The sequence below is a fragment of the Sorex fumeus genome, unplaced genomic scaffold (assembly GCF_029834395.1).
Source record: "Sorex fumeus unplaced genomic scaffold, SorFum_2.1 ptg000061l, whole genome shotgun sequence".
In the NCBI taxonomy this organism is placed as follows: Eukaryota; Metazoa; Chordata; class Mammalia; order Eulipotyphla; family Soricidae; genus Sorex; species Sorex fumeus.
The window spans coordinates 57,456,727-57,477,832 of record NW_026606118.1 but is presented as its reverse complement, the minus strand read 5'-3'; the positions used below and the strand labels follow the sequence as shown (position 1 = coordinate 57,477,832).

Genomic DNA, 21,106 nt, shown 5'->3' with positions numbered 1-21,106 from the left:
AAGTACAACAGGGCCAACCCCTCCCCTTCACTCTAAAATACAAAATTATTTTATTAGGGGAACAAGTAATGTTGGTTTATAAGACTATGTTTTTGGAATTCAGTTTCACTGTACTATTAAGTATGTGTAACTACACTATGACCACCACCAAAGTAACAGTATTCCACTACTATAATTAAATCATTTCTTATGAAATATATGTTTGTAATCAGAACATTATGGTTCACCTTATGCTAAAATGAAGGGTGCTGGAAATAGTATGAAGAAGAATGTGTAGGCTTCATAATCAGTCTTTTAAGATGTTTTTGTGAAACCTTGCTTGCAATCTAAGAAGCATTTATACAGTTAATAGAACAATTAAATAATTTTTGCTTTTGTTTTTGATCAAAAACAAAATTTTGCTTTTGTTTTTGATTGTTTTGGGGCTGCACCCATTGGTGCTCAGGTTACTTCTGGTCCTGCACTCAGAAATTACTCCTGTTTGTGCTTCAGTAACATTATGAGATGCCCAGGATTGAACCAAAGTCGGCTGCATGTAAGCCAAATGCCCTACCTTCTGTACTCTAGCTGCAATAATTACTTTTAATGTCTAAATGTGACCTTTCAATCTTTTCAGAGGAGAGACGAAAACAAGGCTTACTACAGTGGCTTGATTCTCTTCAAATTGATAACCCCACCTCTCCAGACCTGCAGCTCACCGTGGGAGCAGTGATCGTGGAGGAAATGAGAGCAGCCATCGAGAAGGAGACTGGTTTTCAGTGTTCAGCTGGAATTTCACACAATAAGGTAAAAGCTAATAGATTTTTAGAAACAAAAACAAAAAATATTGGTACAGCAAGGAGTGGAACACTGAAGTCATTCCACATGCCTTCTTTTGAGTGCCTATTTAAAATTTATATTGAGGACCAAAGGAAAATCTGAGTTTTGTTTTTTTGTTGTTTTTGGGCTATGCATGGCTATGCTCGGGAACCACCCCTGGCACGCTTAGGAGACCATATGTGGTGCTGGGGATCAAACCCCAGTCGGCTCCTATTACTGTTGTTTTTGGTTTTGGGACTGCTGCTCAGGGATTACTCCGAGTAGTGCTCAGGGGGACCACGCAATGTCAGGGACACAATCCAGGCCTCAGCAAAGTACATGTTCCAGTCCTCTGAGCTACCTTTTTGTAGTAACTTAAACTAAACTAATTGTTGCCCCGTAGAACTTTCTAGATAATCTCTCCAGTGAATTTTGTTTTTGTTTTGTTTGGGGGCCATTCCCACAGAGGAATAGGAAGCACTGTGACCTAAGTTCCCAGTGGCAAGGGAGAAAGGACAAACCAATGTTATCGTATACTACTTAAGTATTTTAACAAAAACTTCTCAAAGATTTAATTATTTGCGTTTGGAGACCTTGTTTATGGTATCAGGAAATATTCACTACTGGAAGGTAATTTTGAGCCCAACTTTATCACAGGTACTGAATGGTGGTAACCTGTGATTAAGACCTTAAGAATGATTAGATCTGGGAGGAACTCGACCACTTATCAAGAAATGTAAATAAATGGAGCTGGTCAGCATTTTCAAATTGACATTTTTTGTAGCTTCTGTACTTTTTTCTCTCAAAGTGGAAAGACCTTAAGGTATAGATGGGGTAGGAAAAAAATGACTAAGGGAAAACCAACAATGGAATTATATGGAAAGAAAATTGGGGTAATAATAGTGATATATATTTTCCAATGAGGCTGTTGTGGGGTACCAAGATTTAGTTCTCAAGTTTCTGGTTTTATATTATTTTTAATGTGGAAACCATGAGTCACATAGCACTCAAGGGGTGTGTGTGTGTGTGTGTGTGTGTGTGTGTGTGTGTGTGTGTGTGTGTGCTCTCTCTATGGGTGGAGACAGTAATGAGATTTTTCACTTTCCACACTGTAGGTCCTGGCAAAACTGGCCTGTGGACTAAACAAGCCTAATCGTCAGACACTGGTCTCACAGGGAGCAGTCCCACAGCTCTTCAATCAAGTGCCTATTAGCAAAATGTAAGTGTTCAGGGAGCACCTTACTTTCACTCATATACATGTGAAGGTACTTGCAAGTTGTAGTTTCTTCTGTTCGTTATGAAGGTGTGACACCAGGGAAAAGATACCAGGTTGGTAGAGGAAGATAACTTTGAAAATCCACTCATTTTTTTCCCTAATAAGTCTTCAGTTCTAGATTCAGTGGAAGATGCTCAATCCTGTTTTATAAAAGAAGAACAGGAAGAACTGATTTTTAATAATATTTTATTTCTCTCTAGGCTTTTTATTCAAGTTTTACTATTTTGGGGGATAGGGGTGGGGTTTAGGCCACATCCACTAATGCTCAGGGGTGATTCCTGACAGTGAATTACTCCTGGCAGTGCTCAGGGGACCATATGGGATGCTGGGGATTGAACCCAGGTCAGTTGTGTGTAAGGTAATTGCCCGTCCCTCTATACCATCTCACTGGCCCCGTGTCAAGTCATATTACCTTTCTTCAAGGGCTTTTGGGCTACCGAATTACTCCCAAATGAGACACGAGAGCAGTCAAATTAAAGGATACAGTTGGCGGAAGAGAGGTAGTGTAGTTCAAAACAGTAATGAAAATGCTATCACAGGATTCTACATGAGTACTTGCTAAATGAATTGTACAGGTAGTTATCAAAAGTTCATAGAGAATAGTTTGAGAAGAATTACTCAGGGGATTTTGTATTGGCACAATTTGGACAGTAAGATGAGAATGGAAGAGCAATACTGACATAAAGGATGTTTTTAACACAAAGGAGAGAAACACAAGGTATTTTTAATATGCTAGGACAAACAAGTTGAGTGGCATCATGAGGATAATATAGAAAAGAGCCTGAAAAGACTGAATACAGATTATATGAAGCCTCAAAGACCAGGCTGAAAAAATTTTAATTATATTTTTAAATAGAAAAGATTTTAGTTTTGGAAGAGATTTGTTTGGGGAATATTTGTCTCATGTGTGTATTTGGGGATCGAACCAAGGTCCTCCACATGCAAAACATAAGTAAAATTGAATTTTTCAACCCTAAATGAGGTTGTAAGGCCTGTATGGGTGAAAATTTTCTCTAAGAGGCCATGAATGCAGTGCAGTGGTAGAGTGCTTTGTTTGAATATGTGGGGCCCTTGGTTTGGTCCCTAGTCCTCAGAAAGAAAGAAAACTGGAAACGAAAAAATGATTTATAGTTGAGTAATCAATTTTCTCATTTGTCTGTGCTATTGTTAACTTTCCCAGGTCTTAATTCCCAGACTATCTGACTACCCAAAATCATTGAGTCTTATTCAAGAAAATTAACAACCTGAAGGACTAGTAAAATCTCTTATTTCTCCTTAATTTTCTGGAGAAGCTTGGGACACAAAAAGATTATCTTATGTCTGCTCAATAGATATTTATTGATATTTATGATGGACCTTAAATTGTCTCTTTTTTCTCAGCCGTAGTCTTGGAGGAAAGCTTGGGGCTTCTGTCATTGAAGTTCTAGGAGTAGAATACATGGGTGAACTGACTCAGTTCACTGAATCCCAGCTCCAGAGTCATTTTGGGGAAAAGAATGGGTAAGTGATTCTAATATTTTTCAATCATAACCTTTATGGACTTGCTAAATTCCAATATTGAAAGCATTTGTGGGTTTGTTTTGTGGGTCAGAGTGGGGTTGGTTTTTGGACTACATCTGGCAGTGGTCAGGGCTTACTCCTCACTCTGCACTCAGTGATTACTCCTGACAGGGCTTGGGAGACCATATTTAATGCCAGAAATTGAACCCAGGTTGGGTGCATTCAAGATAAACACCTTGGCCTCTATACTATCTCTCTAGCCTTACAAAAGCATCAAAAATGAAGGTGTCCCAACTTATTTGGCCTACTTTCCTCTTTCCAGGAAAAAATATCAGCATCTGCCCTAGGAATCTACCTTTTTTCTTTCTCTTTTTTTTTTTGGGGGGGGGAGGGAGGTGGAGAAGTGGGGGATCTATTTTTGGTTCTGAACTTGAGAGTTATTCCTGGCAGTACTTGGGAGATAGGGACTATCTGTAGGTACTGTGTCTCAAACTTGGGCCTCCTGCAAGCAAAACATGTGATCCAGTCTGTTGAGAGTTCTCTTCAGCCCCCAAATTTATGTTCTGTAAATGAACAAACAGAAAGCACTGTCCACACTAGTACCCAGATCTACTTCTGAAAACCCACAATTTCTTGACCCTTCATCTCTTCCCCAGCCTACTTTGAGAAATAGTGATCAAGTAGAATCTGGATCTATCTTTAGGTTAACCTTTGTTCTTTGAGGAATTCAGTTGTTTCATATTAGATCATTATGGTCTGTATGCTAAACAACTCTTTTCATAGACCTGTGTAGATTGATGAAAGGAATTGTTATTTTCAAGCTTGACTATATACATCATTTAAGTGAGCTAAAATTGTGATTGATAGTCCCTTAAAATCCTTGTGTTTAGACCTAAGTGTAAATCAAAAACCATAGGGATATTGTCAGTTATTTCGATTCCTTTCTCAAAAACATAAACCATGACTTTTTTTTTTTTTTTGCTTTTTTTGGGTGACACCCGGTGATGCACAGGGGTTACTCCTGGCTCTGCACTCAGGAATTACTCCTGGTGTTGCTTGGGGGACCATGTGGGATGCTGGGAATCAAAGCCAGGTCAGCTGCGTGCAAGGCAAACGCCCTACCCGCTGTGCTATCACTCCAGCCCCCTAAACTATGACTTGTAAAACATTAAATCAGTGAACTGAAATTCATCAGGAAGGACAGGGGTTCTACCAGAGATGAGGCATACTTAATTTGGGACAAGGTTTTATTTCCTTTGTTTTGTTTTGGGCCACATCCTGGATGCTCAGGGATTAGTCATGGTTCTGCACTCAGGAATGACTGTTTGGGGGACCATATGGGATGCCTGGGATCAAACCTGGGTAAGCTACATGCTGAGCAAACTCCCTACCCACTGTGCTATTCACCAGCCACAGTTTTCTATTTTTTTCTATTTTTTAATGAAAGAGTAATCCAGGTTTTTGTATTTTTAACAAGAATAATCTTTTGTCTTCACCTTTCTGATTTTATTAGATCATGGCTATATGCCATGTGTCGTGGGATTGAACATGATCCGGTTAAACCCAGGAAACTACCCAAAACCATTGGCTGCAGCAAGAACTTCCCAGGAAAAACGGCTCTTTCTACTCAGGAGCAGGTCAGTAGCATTCTTAACAGAGCAGTGCATTTTACTTTATTTTATTATTATTTTTTTGATGTAGAAGTACTGCTATTTATTCAGCTACTGATTAGCTGAAGTGCATTTTATTTTTATTTATCTTGGGTTTGGCTCCACACCCGGCAATGCTCACTTGTTACTCCTGCCTCTGCACTCAGGAATTACTTTAATTACAGCAATGAATTTTAAAAGGGCTCATTGGTGGGTTTTGATAACTGTTAAGTTAGATAAGGACTTACATGTTATAACACATAAAGGGAATAGAAGTGCTTTTTATGTGTGGAAAGTAGACTTGTTTAACTTGTAATGTGTTTACCCTTTTCTGTTTCATTTAAAAATAAAATAGAACTGACTAAATTTCAAGTAGTAGCCTCAGTTTTTGATAACAAGAAACATAAAAGACATAAAAGGGATATTGTGCCTCTATCTTTTCCGGGAGTTGGAACATCCCTGGAATGCACCTGGGGGCATGCCAACAGGAAGAGAAAATGAAAGTGTTGAGTTAGGTCAGTAGGTCAGATTACTGAAGATTTCCAGGGACAGTAACAATTATGCAAGGTGCTTTTGGCAAGCACTTCTGTTTGGGGGAGAACTGAATAATTCTAAGACTAATTCTAGTACTAAGTTTTATAAAACTCGAGTCTTTTAAATGAAAGATCAAAGTTTCAAGTTTCACTATGTTTTTTTTTTTTTCAAGATACAATGGTGGCTTTTGCAATTAGCCCAGGAACTAGAAGAGAGACTCACCAAGGATCGAAATGATGTAAGATTTTCTATATTACCGGGGTGAGCTTTGGGACTTAAATGCCAGTTGCTGTTTATCTCACGAAGGAGAAATAAGACACTGCATGAAAGACATCAGTCTTGGAAGTTCAGGGAAGAATGGGCAGACAGATAGACCAGGAGGCAAGGTGGTACTTGGGGATCCCTCCTTGGGGTGCTCAGAGGACAGTGCAGTGCGAGGAATCTAACCTGGCCTCCATCGTGGGAAACATGACTCAGCCTCTTGAACTATCTCTTTAGCCCCAGCTGGGTTTTTTGTTTGTTTGGGGCCATACCTGCCTATGTTCAGGGTTTATTCCTGGCTCTGTGCTCAGGAATCACTCCTGGCAGACTTGGAGGACTATATGGGGTGCTGGGGGTCAAACCCAGGTCAGCTGCATGCAAGGCAAGTGCCCTATCCACTATATACTATCTATCTCTCTGGCCCCAACCATCAGTTGTTTTTTTTTTTTTTAATAGGGGTCACTTCTAGCCATGCATGGCCTGGCAGTGCTGGGAGTCATGAAGTGCTGGTGACCATGCTGATGTCAATTATCTCCTTAGCACCTCTTATTATCTCTGGGGCCTTGGGGGGGATACCACCATGCGGTTCAGGGTTTATTTCCAGCCTCATGCTTGCAGTGGCACTCGGGGTACCACATGGTGCCCGGGTTTAAATCTGGGCCTCCTGCACATGCAGATCATACACACTAGCCCTTTGAGCTGCCTCCTCATCCTCTCTCTTTTCTTTGGTATATTTCTCATCCAACTCCAGCAACTCTGAAAATAGTCATTAAGCAGGACATTTGAGGATCGGATTCTAAATTATTGAGTTTTATAAAGAATAAAAGGGGTCCAGAGAGACTAGAGTGGGCAAGGTGCTTGGTCTTGCATGCAGCCAACTCTGGTTTGATTCCTGGCCCTGCATACTGTCACTGTCACCCGAGCAGAGCCAGTTATAGCCCCAAAAGCCCCCAAAACAAACAAGCTAGACAGTATTAAGTCAAAGATTTCACACCATAAGGTCCTCTCCTTTAAACAATATATTTGTAGATACGTATTTTTACATTCGTCGATTGCCTCGAGCAGGCCCCAGTAACGTCTCCTTCATCCTAGCCCTGAGATTATATTCAAGGCTCTTTAGGAGAATGAGACCCATCTGGTATTTGGCATATTGGGTACGCCACGGGGAGTTTGCCAGACTCTGCCATGTGGGCAGGCTACATTCAGTAGCCTGCCAGTTTGTCAAAGTAGGAATAAGATGTCATAATGCGGCCGCGCGGTTCCGGGAGCTGGTTTTTATAGTCTCAGAGTCTTGGCCGCTGATGGGATTACCCGGCGCCAGGGGGCCAGTTGGTGGGTGTGACCCCCGCCTACTGGAATTTGGAGGATCTGGGTGGAGGATGCTCGACTCCAGTCCGAGTAGGCTTGGAGATCTCGGCCCCGGAACCCTTTATATAATATAAAGCCATATTTTTACATACCGTAAAATAATTGCACCCCTTACTGAGTCACTCCCATGCCCTTTTCTCAGATAAGCTTAGTTCTGTTATCATTGTCCAGTGTCCACTTTTACTTTGCTCATAATTTTTTTTTTGTGAGGAGAGATCATCCCCAGCGTTACTCAGGCAACCAAGGCAACATCTGTTGAACAGCAGCAGCTGCGTTGTGTTGGAGTCTGTCTGTCCTCTTGTTGCTCATCGATTTGCTCTAGCGGTCCAGTATCATCTCCATCGTGAGACTTGTTGTTACTGTGTTTGTCATATTGAATACGTCACGGGTAGCTTGCCAGGCTTTTGCCGTGCGGGCGAGATATGCTCGGTAGTTTGTCCGGCTCTCCGAGAGGAGTGGAAGAATCAAACCCAGCTCCGCCAGGCCGGCTGCGCGCAAGGCAGATGCCCTACCACTGTGCTATCGCTCCAGCCCCTGACACAAATCATTATATGTTCATATCTTTGAACTTTTTCCCTCTTTGTCCCTTGTTTGCTGACACTCTTAGTTGTTATTTGACTTTGCCCACTAGGGGTCACTCTGTTCTCATTTCTATAAGCCCCAAGGCCCTGTAGTCATACAATGTAGCACTGTCCTACCATTGCTCATGGATTTGCTCAAGGGGGCCAGTAACTGTCTCCATTGTGAGACTTGTTGTTACTGTGTTTGGCATATCGAATACCTCATGGGTAGCTTGCCAGGCTTTGCAAGCTTTGTTGTGTAGGCAAAATACTCTCAGTAGCTTGCTGGGCTCTCCGAGAGGGGCGGAGGAATCGAACCCAGCTCAGCTGGGCTGGTGGCTTGCAAGGCAAACGCCCTACCGCTGTGCTATTGCTCCAGCCCTCACAGTGGTGGAGCTCCAAGAGGGGAAGATGACTATTGTGAGTATCACCTCCCGAACGCTCAGGAGCCGCTGCCTGCTGCGAGGGCGTGGGGTTAGCCCCCTCCCCTTCCCGTTTGCTGTGCTCACGCACTGCCTGGCAGTTAATCAGGAACAGTCGCAAGCCTGAGCCGAGGCATAGAGTGGCCTCTTTCATGGCAGGGTCTCAGAGGCCTTTGCTGATAGTGTCTTTGGCAGGTGATACACCCATCTCCCAAAGGGGAAACTAAGGCAGTGGGCGAGAGAGCCAGAGGAAGCTGAGCCAGGCCGGCCTCCTGGCTCTCCAGCATGAGCCCGAGCCTGGCTGCTGACGGGAGGTGACACTCAGGCCCATGGCGCCACAGAGAGCACTTAGCCCATACCAATGTAATATGAATCTTATGGTGTCAGGGGGGCTGGAGCGATATCTGAGCGGTAGGGTGTTTGCCTTGCAAGTGGCCAATATGGCCGACCCAAGTTCAATTCTTCCGCCCCTCTTGGAGAGCCCAGCAAGCTACCGAAAGTATCTCACCCACAGGGCAAAGCCTTGCAAGCTACCTGTGACTTACTCGATATGCCAAACACAGAAACAAGTGTCACAATGGAGACATTACTGGGCCCACTCATGCAAATCGATGGTGTCAGGGATAAACTAGACCCTCACATATAAACAGATTTGAACTTCAAAACCCTAATACAGATTTAAACTTCAAAACCTTTATGCCCAAAATGTGCTCGTACTTGGCAGTGTTCATGCGCTGACACTGTGATTCCAACTCCACTGACATCAGGCCCTCTGTACTGTGTCTCACATAGCACTCTGTAGTCATTTATTTTTTATTGCATGCCTCCTTGTTATTTATTTGCTACTACAAGTAAAGATCCTTGGTGTTTTTTTTTTCTCTTAGATCTTCTTTCCTCTCATATCTCTAGTTAGCTCCTAGTCTGTAGTAGGCATTCAATAATAGTGGAATGATTTTAGTCAATAAGGATTTGTTTTTAATCACTTATTTGTATTTTTCAAGATATACACATTTGTGTGAATTTGTTCATAAAATATGTGTTTGTGGTGGTGGTGGGATGCTTTGTAGGCCATACCCTGTGGTGTTCAGAGCTATTCCTGTTCTGTGCTCAGGAGTGACTGCTAGGCTCAGGAGTGACCACTGGCAATACTCAGGGAAGTGTGTTTTTCCAGGAATTTAGACCAGGGTCATGGCTGCCATAGCTGCATGCAAACAAAATGCCTTACCACCTATACTGTCTCTGTGCCCCCCAAAATGGGGGTCTTCCTAAAGTGCCTTAAAAGGGCGCTTTCACATTCAGATTTTTGAGGGCATATTTTCACCTTTATATGGTCTCTCCCTTTTGACCCTTTTAAAAAATTATTTATTATTAATTTTTTTGTTTGTTTGTTTTTGGACCACATTTGGCAGTGTTCATAACTTACTCCTGGTTCTACACTCAGGAATCATTCCTGGCAGTGCTCAGGGGACCATATGGGCTGCCGGTGATCAAACCCATCTTGGCTTCATGCAAAGCAAATTGCCTCACCTGTTGAACTCTAGCCCATATATATATAAATATTTTTTTTTAACTTGCATTACATCAACAATATTCAGTTGCTTAGGATAAGAGAGATAGTATAAGGAACTTGCCTTGCATATAACTCACCCCAGTTTGGCCTGTGATGCTGTGAGCACCACCAGAGGTGACCTGTAAGAACCCCCAGGTGGGAACACATACACACACACACACAAACACACACTCGCACACTATTCAGATCCTTAAGCTCCATTGAAAAGTGACTTACTGATCTTGGTCTCTGTAGCAGTTTTCATTCTGCTGTAAGTGTGACCAGCCTCGCAGTTGAAAAGCCTTTGCTTCTACAGCCTCATTTTTAAACTTTGGCTTGCAACCTCATTTGGGATCATATAGGGTTGGAGTGATAGCACAGCGGTAGGGCGTTTGCCTTTCACGCAGCCAACATGGCCAACCCGAGTTCGATTCCTCCGCCCCTCTCGGAGAGCCCAGCAAGCTACCGAGAGTATCTCGCCCGCACGGCAGAGCCTGGCAAGCTCCCCGTGACGTATTTGATATGCCAGACACAGTAACAACAAAGTCTCCAATGGAGACGTTACTGGGCCCGCTCGAGCAAATCGATGATCAACGGGAGGGCCTTTACTTTACTTTACTTTACTTTACTTAATCAGTAGATGTTTGATTTTCATGCCTGTTTGGTAGACCTATATACCTTGGGTCATGTGTAAAGTTCTTGGGTGAGAGGGGTTGTGACTGGACACAGCTGAAGAAGTGCTGCCCAAGAGGCGGCACACTACACTAGCTTCTTCTGTTTGTTTTTGTTTCACTGGGCAACACCTGGACTGCATATATGGGTTACTCCTGGCTCTGTGCTCTGGAATTACTCTTGGCAGTGCTTAGGGGACCATCTGGGATGCCAGGGATCGATTCAGGATGGACTGTGTGCAAAACAAGTGCCCCTTCCACTAAAATATCTCTCTAGCCCCATCACTACACGAGCTTCTAAAAAGGGGCTGCAAGAAGGAAGTGCTAGAGGAAGCGCTAAACATTAAGAACATTAGGGCAGGGGCTGGAGCGATAGCACAGCGGGTAGGGCATTTGCCTTGCAAGTAGTCGACTCAGATTCCATTCCCAGCATCCCATATGGTCCCCCGAGTACTGCCAGGAGTAATTCCTGAGTGCATGAGCCAGGAATAACCCCTGTGCATGCATCACTGGGTGTGACCCAAAAGGCAAAAAAAAAAAAAACAAAAACAACATTAGGGCAAATTAAAGGGTAGATTTACAACTCAGTCTTAACATCTGAAACTTTGGATCTTTTTTTTTATTTTTATTTTTATTAGTGAAACCCCATGAGGTACAATTGTAGACTTACAAATTTTTGTGCTTGGGTTTCAATTATACAATGATCAAACACCCATCCTTCCACCAGTGCCCATTTTCTACCACCACCGGTCCCAGTATCCCTCCCACCCCCCCATACCCCTCCTCCCACCCTGCCTCTGTGGCAGGGTATTCCCTTTTGTTCTCTCCTTTTGGGTGTTGTTGTTTGCAAAAGAGGCATTGAGTGGCAATCATTTTTGTCTATAGTCTACTTGCAGCATGCTTCTCCCATCCTGGGAAGATCCTCCCAACACCCTTTATTTGGTGCTCCTTTCTCTATCTGAGCTCCCTTTTCCCCTAGAATGTATGGGTGACCTCCAAGCCATGGTACAAAACTCCTGGTACTAATCTCGGCCACTCTTGGGTGTTAATCTCCTATTTTGTTACTTTAAGTTCCCCAAATAAATGCAATCTTTCTATGTCTATCCTTTTTTTTCTGACTCATTTCGCTTAACACGATACTTTCCATGTAGTACCACTTGTATGTAAATAAATTTCATGACTTCATCTTTTCTAACAGCTACATAGTACTCCATTGTGTAGATATACCAAAGGAAAACTTTGGATCTTTTTTCAATTACTTATAAGAACTATCCCTTCAGTGAAAAGTAGAATATAGAAGGTATTATCTGTGTGGAAATTACTAAAACACTGTTTTTTTTTTTTTTTTTTTTGCTTTTTGGTCACACCCAGCGATGCACAGGGGTTACTCCTGGCCCTGCACTCAGGAACTACCTGAGCACTGGCAGTGCTCAAGGGACCATATGGGTTGCTGGAAATCGAACCTGGGTTGGCTGAGTGCAAGACAAGTGCCCTACCTGCTGTGCTATTGCTCCAGCCCCCACTAGAACACTTTTACTTTTCCTTTCCCCATCATTTGTCATAATATTGTAAGTATTCTTCCATTTCTGTTTGCAAAACACAGAAACACATCTTCAAAAAGATATATGCACACCAATATTTACTGCATCCCAAACTACAATGACCAGAATATGGAAACAACCCAAGTGTCCAAGAGCAAATCAGTGAATAAAGAATTTGTGATAGGGAGGGCCAGAGAGGTAGTGCAGGGGTTAAGGCCCTTGCCTGATATGTGGCTAATCTGAGCACATGTTCCTTGAGCACAGACAAGGAACTCCTGAGAATCACCGGGTGTGGCCAAAAAAAATGTTTTGTATTGTGGTATATGGACAAAATGGAATCTTGTGCAGCTATAAGAAAGATTAAATCTGGGCTGGAGTGATAGCACAGTGGGTAGGGCATTTGCCTGGCACGCGGCCGAGCCGGTTTCGATTCCCAGCATCCCATATGGTCCCCTGAGCACCGCCAGGAGTGATTCCTGAGTGCATGAGCCAGGAGTAATCCCTGTGCATTGCTGGGTGTGACCCAAAAAGCAAAAAAAAAAAAAAAAAGAAAAAAAAAGATTAAATCCGGAGTGATAGTACAGAGGGTAGGGCATTTGCCTTGCACGTGGCTGACCTGGGTTCAATCCCAGCATCCCATATGGTCCCCCAAGCACCATTAAATCTTGCAGTTTACTGCAACGTTGATGGAACTGGGGTGGAGGGGGTATGTGTTGCATTAAGTAAAAGTAAAGTAAAGGCCCTCCCGTTGATCATGGATTTGCTCGAGCGGGCCCAGTAACGTCTCCATTGGAGACTTTGTTGTTACTGTGTCTGGCATATTGAGTACATCACGGGGAGCTTGCCAGGCTCTGCTGTGCGGGCGAGATACTCTCGGTAGCTTGCCGGGCTCTCCGAGAGGGGCGGAGGAATCGAACTCAGGTCGGCCATGTTGGCTGCATGCAAGGCAAACGCCCTACCGCTGTGCTATCAAATGTCAGATGATCTCATTTATCTGTGGCTTATAGAGAAACAAAACAAGGGACTAGATACTATTGAAAGAGGACATATCCTTGACCTTATATTACATGATATTAGCACATTTTGGTAGGGAAGGGCTGGGAAGAGGTGGATAAAAGTGACCTTAGGACAGAGTTAGCAGGACCAGAGAGCTTGTACACCTGGGAGGGTGCTTGCCTTTCATGCCACCAACCCAGGTTAGATCCCCAGCTTTCCATTTGGTCTCCCAAGTACTGCCAGGAGTGATTCCTGAGTGCAGAGCCAGTAGTAACCCTTGAGCATTGCCAGGTGAGTCCCCAAAAGTAAAAACAAACAAGGACAGTAGTAGCAGGTCTTAGGCACTTGGGTGGTGATGAAAGAAAAGTAATTTTGTATATCAAAACCGTGACTGTGTAACACTAACACTCTGGTAACCTAAACAATAGTTTAAGAATGTATTAAAATGAGGCTGGAGCAGTATTACAGTGGATAGGGTGTTTGCCTTGCAAGTGGCCAACCCAGGTTTGATTCCCAACATCCCATATGGTCCTCTGAGCACCTTCAGGAGAAATTCCTGAGTGCATGAGCTAGGAGTAACCCCTGTGCATTGCCAGGCGTGACCCAAAAAAGAAAAAGGAATATTAAAATGGTCCTGAGCAGTAGTACAGCCCATAAGACACTTACCTTGCAGATGGCCAGCCCAGGTTTGATCCCCGGCATCCCAAATGGTCTCAATGGTCTCCCAGAACCATCAGGAGTGATTCCTGAGTGCAGGACCAGGAATAACCCATGAGTATCATCAAGTGCCTCCTGATTTTTTAAAACACACTGTCTTCCCATTGTTCATTGATCTGCTCAAGCGGGCCCAGTAATGTCTCCATTGTGAGACTTCTTGTTACTGTGTTTGGCATATCGAATACTCTTGGTAACTTGCCAGGCTCTCTGAGAGGGACGGAGGAATGGGAGAGCCTGGCAAGCTACCGAGAGTATTCAATATGCCAAACACAGTAACAAGAGGTCTGGGGCTTGGAGTGATAGCACGTTTGCCTTGCGCGCAGCCAGCCTGGCCGAGCCGGATTCGATTCGATTCCTGATTTTTTGTTTTTAATAAATACAAGGCCAACAAAAAATAAGATACTTGTCTTGCATGCTGCTACTTTGGCTGACCCTGATTTGTTTCTGAGCACCACATACGGTTCCCTGAGCACTGCTGGGTGTGCCACCCAAAATAAAACAAGTACATATTCTACTTTATATATTCTAGATATTGTATTATACAAATTTTGGATTCTTCACCCTTTTTTTGGTCTTGTTTTGGGACTATACCCACTACTGCTCAGGACTTATTCCTGGCTTTGTGATTAGGGATCACTCCTGGTAGGACTTAGGGAACTATATAGGATGCTGGGGATTGTACCCCAATCGGCCACTTGTAAGGCAAGCCTATTGTACTATTGTACATGTACCTGTTGTACTGTCACTCTGGCCCTCCAATCACTTCTGTTTGTTGTTTTGTTTTTTTTAAGAGGGGCTCCCCAACGCTGCTACACCTAGGGGTGCTTAGGAAGCCAGTGTGCCAGGGATCATACCTGATACCCTGTACATTATAGCTCTAACGCCTTAAGTTATCTCCCAGCTTGGCCCCTTTTTTCTTTCTCTTGGCCATACCTGATATTGATGGGGCTAATCCTGGACTTTTGACTCAGTGCTCAAGAGTTGCTCATGGAACCTGGTGGTACTTGGGGAACCATATGGGATGCTAAGAATCGAATTACACCGCCAGGAGTAATTCCTGAGTACAGAGCCAGGAGTAACCCCTGTGTGTTGCTGGGTGTGGCCCAAAAAGAAAAAGAAAAAAAACCAACTCCAACAGAAAGGTCTTATTTATTTATTTATTTATTTATTGTTTTTTGGGTCACATACCGCAATGCCCTGGGGTTACTCCTGGCTCTGCACTCAGAAATTGTTCCTGGCGGTGCTCAGGGGGCCCATATAGGACTCCAGGGATCGAACCTGGGTCGGCCACGTGCAAGGCAAATTCCCTACCCGCTGTACTATTGCTCCAGCCCCTCAGAAATTTTTTAGGGGCTGGAGCAATAGCACGCAGGGGTAGGGCGTTTGTCTTGCACGCAGCCGACCTAGGTTCGATTCCCAGCATCTCATATGGTCCCCCGAGCACCGCCATGAGTAATTCCTGAGTGCATGGACCAGGAGTAACTCCTGTGCATCGCTGGGTGTGACCCAAAAAGCAAAAAAAAGGGGAAATAAAGCAAGCAAAAAAAATTTTTTTTAAACTATTTAATTTAAAAGAAAATAGGGAGGTTGGGCTGGAGCGATAGTATGGTGGGTAGAGTGCTTGCCTTGCACACAGTCGATCTCGGTTCATTTCCCAGTACTCCACATGTTCTCCCCAGCACTGCCAGAAATGACTCCTGAGCACCATGGCACAGCAGGTAGGGCAAACATTATCGCTGCAGCCCAACATTGAACTTAATTTTATTTAAACTTCGAGGCAAGGGGTGTAACTCAGTGCTAAGTTGGCTTGCCTTGTGTATGTTCCATCCTGGTTTCAATCCGCAACACTGCACATACACATACATACTTGAACTGGAGTATTTCCAAACCATTCTGGCAACCTGGTTCTTTGAATTTCCTCTCATGCATTTCAGTGTATAGACTTCAGATGCTTATGGTCTCAATCTTGTCATACCCGCAGAATGACCGGGTGGCCACTCAGTTGGTTATAAGCATCCGTGTACAAGGAGACAAACGTCTTAGCAGCCTGCGCCGCTGCTGTGCCCTCACCCGCTATGATGCTTCCAAGATGAGCAGTGATGCCTTTGCTCTCATCCGGAATTGTAATACTTCAAGAATTCAGACTGAATGGTAAGTCTCTTTCTAGTTCATCTTCTCAGCAGATACTTGTTTTGGCTCTGTTCAGCAGGGATGGATTTTTTTCCTGTGACCCTGGCTAGCAGGAGATATTGCAGAGGGGAATGGAAAAAAAACAGTAGCAAGCCACAGGACTAGCTCAAGGCCTAATTCCACACTTTGCATGCAGTTTGTTTCATCCCTGGCAACACAGGTTCCCTGAGTACAGTTGGATGTGGCCTCCAACCGAACAGAAACCAGAAGCAATCCTAGAAGCAAGGCAGCTTGGCTGCACTTGTGTTCTAGTTCCTGGGGTCTTTGAAAGGTGGAGTGAGCCTGTTCTGTCCCTGCCTGTATCGGCTTGCTGTCATCGGGGGGATGGCTGGTTGCCCTTGGAGTGTAGGACTCAACTTTCAAAAATAGATTTTAGAACTGTTCTATCTAAAAAGCGTCTGGGGCTAGAGCAATAGTACAATGGATAGGGTGTTTGCCTTGCACACAACCAACGCAGGTTTGATTCCTGACATCCCATATGGTCCCCTGAGCACCACCAGGAGTAATCTTGAGTACAAAGCCAGGAGTGACCCCTGAGTATCGCTGGGTGTGATTCCTCAAAAAAATTAAAAATATATATATATATAAAAAAAAAGCATCTTCTGGAGCTGGCGGGATAGTACAAGTGAATAAGGCACTTGTTTGCACATGGCGGACCTGGATTCGATCCCTGCCACCCCTAGACTCCCCCAAGCACTGCCAGAAGTGATCCCTGACTGCATAGCCAGGAGTATGCCCTGAGAATCCCAGGTATGGCTCAAACCTTACCCAGATAGGGGCTGGAGCGATAGGACAGCGAGGAGGACGTGCACGCAGCCGACCCGGGTTCTATTCTCAGCATCCCATATGGTCCCCTGAACACCGCCACGACTAGTTCCTGAGTGCAGAGCCAGGAATAACCCCTGTGCATCGCTGGGTGTGATTTAAAAAAAAAAAAAAAAAACACCTTACCCAAATAAAATAAAAGGCATTCTCTATGAAGGTCAGAGAGATTGCTTAATAGGCTGAGTGCATATGCAGAAATATTAGGAGCAGTTCCCAAGAACAGAGCTGGGAGCAGCTTCACAAACTATAGCTTAAGAAATACAAGAGAAAAAAATATCATTTGGTAATTCCTGAGTGCAGAGGTAGGAGTAAGCCCTAAGCACTGTCGGGTATGGCCTCCAAACAAACAAAACTATCATTTGGTAATAAAAGTGGTAAGAAATCAATGGTAGTAAGAGTCACAGGTATAAACTCCACTGGGTAGCACCAATCGACAGACCGATATGACTGGAGTGTGTTGATTTAATATCCAGATATTAGAACCTTTCAATTATTTAACATAGCTTGTTATATTGGAAGAAAGCATTCCAAATTCACAGTTTCATGTTGTTTGCTTATCGTTCTGTACTGACTGAAGATTATCAAAAGTTAATAGTTTCTGTATTTTTAGAAAAGCAGTAACTTTTTAGAGGAACTATAGAGTACAGACAGAGCTACAGTTGGAGTCTTTGTTCTTTATTTAATTTATTTGATTCTTCTGGTATATTTTTAAATGTTAAACAATTTTATGGAATCAAGTGATAATTTACTAATATGTTCACATAAAACCCAGTAAGTAAACAGACTATAACAAATCCTACCACCAATAGCATAATACATATTGGCGGGTAAACATCAGATTACCTATTTATAAGACTGTCTTCAAGCATGAAACCAGAAGATAGAATCTGTCCATAATTTTTTTTTTTTTACTGTCCGTAATTTTAAAACAGCATTTTTTTTTTTCTGATGTTGTCTTGTTTTTGTTTTAGGGCCATACCCAGTGGTCCCAACTCTTACTTCTGGATCTGTGCTCAGAGATCACTTCTGATGGATTCAGGAGACCATATAGGGTGCTGGGGATTGAACCTGAGTCAGCTTTGTTCAAAGCAAAGCACCCTATCTGCTGTGCTATCTCTCTGGCCCAGCATTTACTCTACCTAATTCAGGGACTGAGCTGCATGTAAAAGCAAATTTCATCTGTTCCTTTTGTTTTGATGTCATATCCAATGGTGCTCAGTGCCTTTTCCTGGCTCTCTACTCAGGAATTACTCCTGGCAGTGCGCAAAGGATTATAAGGGGTGCTAGTGATAGAACTGGGTGGACACGTCCCGTGGAGGGCAAGCACTCTATTTGCAATACAGTTTCCCCAGCCCCTGCAAGTTTCATCTTCTGAAATTCAATTCATGTCAAAAAATTGGGTAGATAAACTGACCAGCATTTAGTCCTAGATCACCAATATCTGCATCACCAACGAGCATGTTAGGCAATTCTGTGCCCATCACAATCTCTGTACCAGTCTGAAAACTGCAGTTTTGATTTCCTCTACATTGAATCTGTAACCTGGTGCTAGTCTTCTTGTTCCTTACTTTCTGAACAGGTCCCCTCCCCTCACGATGCTTTTCCTCTGTACCACCAAATTCTCTACTTCTGCCGCTCCTTCCTGCACAGACATCACTCCCTTCTTGAGCAGTGACTCAAGTTCTCAGCCAAAGAGTTCTGAAGTCAAGACCCCAGGAAGTGGCCCAGCAGTGACACCTAACAAGAAAACAGTCAGTTCTCTGGAATCATTCTTCCGCAAAGCTGCAGAAAGGCAAAAACTCAAAGAAACTTCCCTTTCATCACTGCCTGCCACTACCCAGGCCCCCATAAGTAATCCACCATCTGAACCCTCACCACCTTCCCAAACCAGTCTCGCTGAGGAAGCTGTACCCTTCTCCGAGCAGAAAAGTCTGAATAACACTTCCGTAGTCATCCCTGCACAAAGTGTATTGTCTGGCCCTACTGTGTCTCCAGACCGTCTTCCAACAGAGAATCCAGGTTGTGCTCCTGTCAGTGAAGAGCCGCTCAAGCCAGGCCCCTCTAAAGCAACTCCTGCAGAGATGAACTTGGTCCTGAACAGCCCAAGCACACTTGCGTCAAATTCCAAGCTGGCCCTGGCAGTAGCTCCGAAGGCAGCTACTCCCCCACATCTTGCAACTGCTGAGGACCAAGTGCCCTGTGAGAAGTGTCACGCTCTGATACCTGTGTGGGAGATGCCCGAACATGCCGACTATCATTTTGCAGTCGAACTGCAGAAATCTTTTTGGCAACCCCACTCCTCAACCCCCCAGGCAGTTCCTACCAGTTCTCCTCAGAAAAGAACTCCTAAGAGTCCTTTGGCCTCTAGTAATAAACGCCCAAGGCCTCAGGGGATGCAGACATTGGAATCATTTTTCAAGCCGTTAACACACTAGCATTGCGCTCAGGCTTGCCGCAAAGTCCTAATATTCTAAAATTTAAAAATTCAATTCTGCACTTCTTAAAGAATATTCATAACTGTAAATATTTGAATTTTAGGATTCTGATAGCTTATGAAAGTTCATTAAATTTTTAGCCCTTGAGGATCTATCTAGATGTTTCACATCATGATTGCTAACACGCTCTTAAACTATGAAGCTTTTAATTTTTTGTTTGATTTTGGGCCTACAGTACTTGGGAATTACTCCTGGCTCTGAATTGAGAAATTACTCCTTGTCAGAGATTAAATCCAGGTTGACTGCATGCAAGACAAGCACCCTACCCATTGTACTCGCTCACTGGCCCCTAAAACTCTGACATTTTTAATTGGAAAAAAGTTACATTAGATGCTGAATTAAAGATCTCATCTCTTCGTAGGCTGGATTCTAATCCCACTGCCAATTGAGATGTAAAAATTTTTAGAGATATAGTTGCTTTGAAAAAAAATTTTAAGTTTAGAAAAAATGTTTTTTATTGCTTTTTGGGTCACACCCAGCAATGCTCAGGGGTTACTCCTGGCTCTGCACTCAGGAATTACTCCTGGCGGTGTTGGGCAAACATGGGATGCTGGGAATCGAACACAGGTCTGCTACGTGCAGGACAAACGCCCTACCTGCTGCACTATTGCTCCGGCCCGTAGAAAAAATTTTGGAGAGCTATATCTGGCTGTACTCAGGGATTATTCCCAGCATTGTGCTCAGGGGACCATGGAATGCTGGGAATTGAACCTCGGCCTCCCACCGGCAAAGGGAATCCTTTAAGCCCTCTGGCTCCTGTGTTTTGTTTTAATTTTTGGGTTGGCAGCATGCAAGGTGAGCTCCTTCCCCCCACACCCATGTCCTCTTTCTGGCCTCCTCCTCCTGGAGGTCTCTGAGCACAGGGCCAGTAGTAAGCTCTAAGTACTGCCAGGTGTGGCCCCAAAACAAACAAAAAATAGGATGAGAGCTAGGTCAAACCGAGTCACTTTTCTCATTTGAGAATAATGCCTTAAATGGCAAAGATTAAGAAGATGTTTTTAACGTTGAAGAACTGGCTCCAGAGCTGAAGCATATTTCTCATGTGTATAAGGCCCCAAGTTTGATTATCCCACCACAAAAGGAAAACAAACAATGGTGTACTTTTAAAGTTGGCACTGAAAGAGAACTGAGTAAAAAAAAAAAGTCAACCAAAAAAAAAAATTCCTTCCAGTTCTGTGACTGGGCTGGTTTAGTATTAATCTTTTTTTTTTTTTTAAATTGAATCCCCGTGAGATAGTTACAAAGCTTTCATGATTAAGTTTCAGTCATACAATGATTGAACACCCATCCCTCCACCAGTGTACATTTTGCGCCACCAATGCCACAAATGTTCCCATTATCCCTCCCTCCACTCCCACCCTATCCCACCCCTGCCTCTGTGGCAGGCACCTTCCTTCTTACTCTCTACTTTTGAGCATTATGGTTGCAACACAGATACTGAGAGGCCATCATGTTTGGTCCTTTGTTTACTTTCACCACACCTCTCATCCCGAGCAATTCCTCCAGCCATCCTTGACTTAGTGGTTCCCTTCTTCATCCTAACTGCCTTCTCCCCCAGCACATGAGGCAGGCTTCCTACCACGGAGCAATCCTCCTCCCCTTGTCCCTACTGCCTTTGGTTGTTAGTCTCATACTGTGTTCTTTTATATTCCATAGTATTAATATCTGACCAAACTGTAAGCCTTGAAACCCTGAAGTGACAGGACTACTTTGGGGCAGGTTCCTGTACACAAAAGCTGTTCAATAAATACTGA

General features: G+C 43.7%; 1 protein-coding gene across 3 annotated transcripts in view; it reads left to right on the top strand.

Annotated features, from left to right (window-relative positions):
* Window positions 1-21,106, top strand: part of POLH (DNA polymerase eta) — a 34,422-nt gene extending 13,316 nt beyond the window's left edge. For 2 of the 3 annotated variants that reach the window (XM_056126061.1, XM_056126062.1), the window contains 7 exons: window positions 617-786; window positions 1,914-2,017; window positions 3,455-3,574; window positions 5,088-5,211; window positions 5,930-5,995; window positions 15,824-15,993; window positions 18,437-21,106. In XM_056126061.1, the coding sequence (XP_055982036.1) occupies window positions 617-786; window positions 1,914-2,017; window positions 3,455-3,574; window positions 5,088-5,211; window positions 5,930-5,995; window positions 15,824-15,993; window positions 18,437-19,292 (1,610 nt within the window). In that variant the 3' untranslated portion in view covers window positions 19,293-21,106. The remainder of the gene's footprint in view (window positions 1-616; window positions 787-1,913; window positions 2,018-3,454; window positions 3,575-5,087; window positions 5,212-5,929; window positions 5,996-15,823; window positions 15,994-18,436) is intronic. The other variant, XM_056126063.1, reaches the window with a different exon arrangement.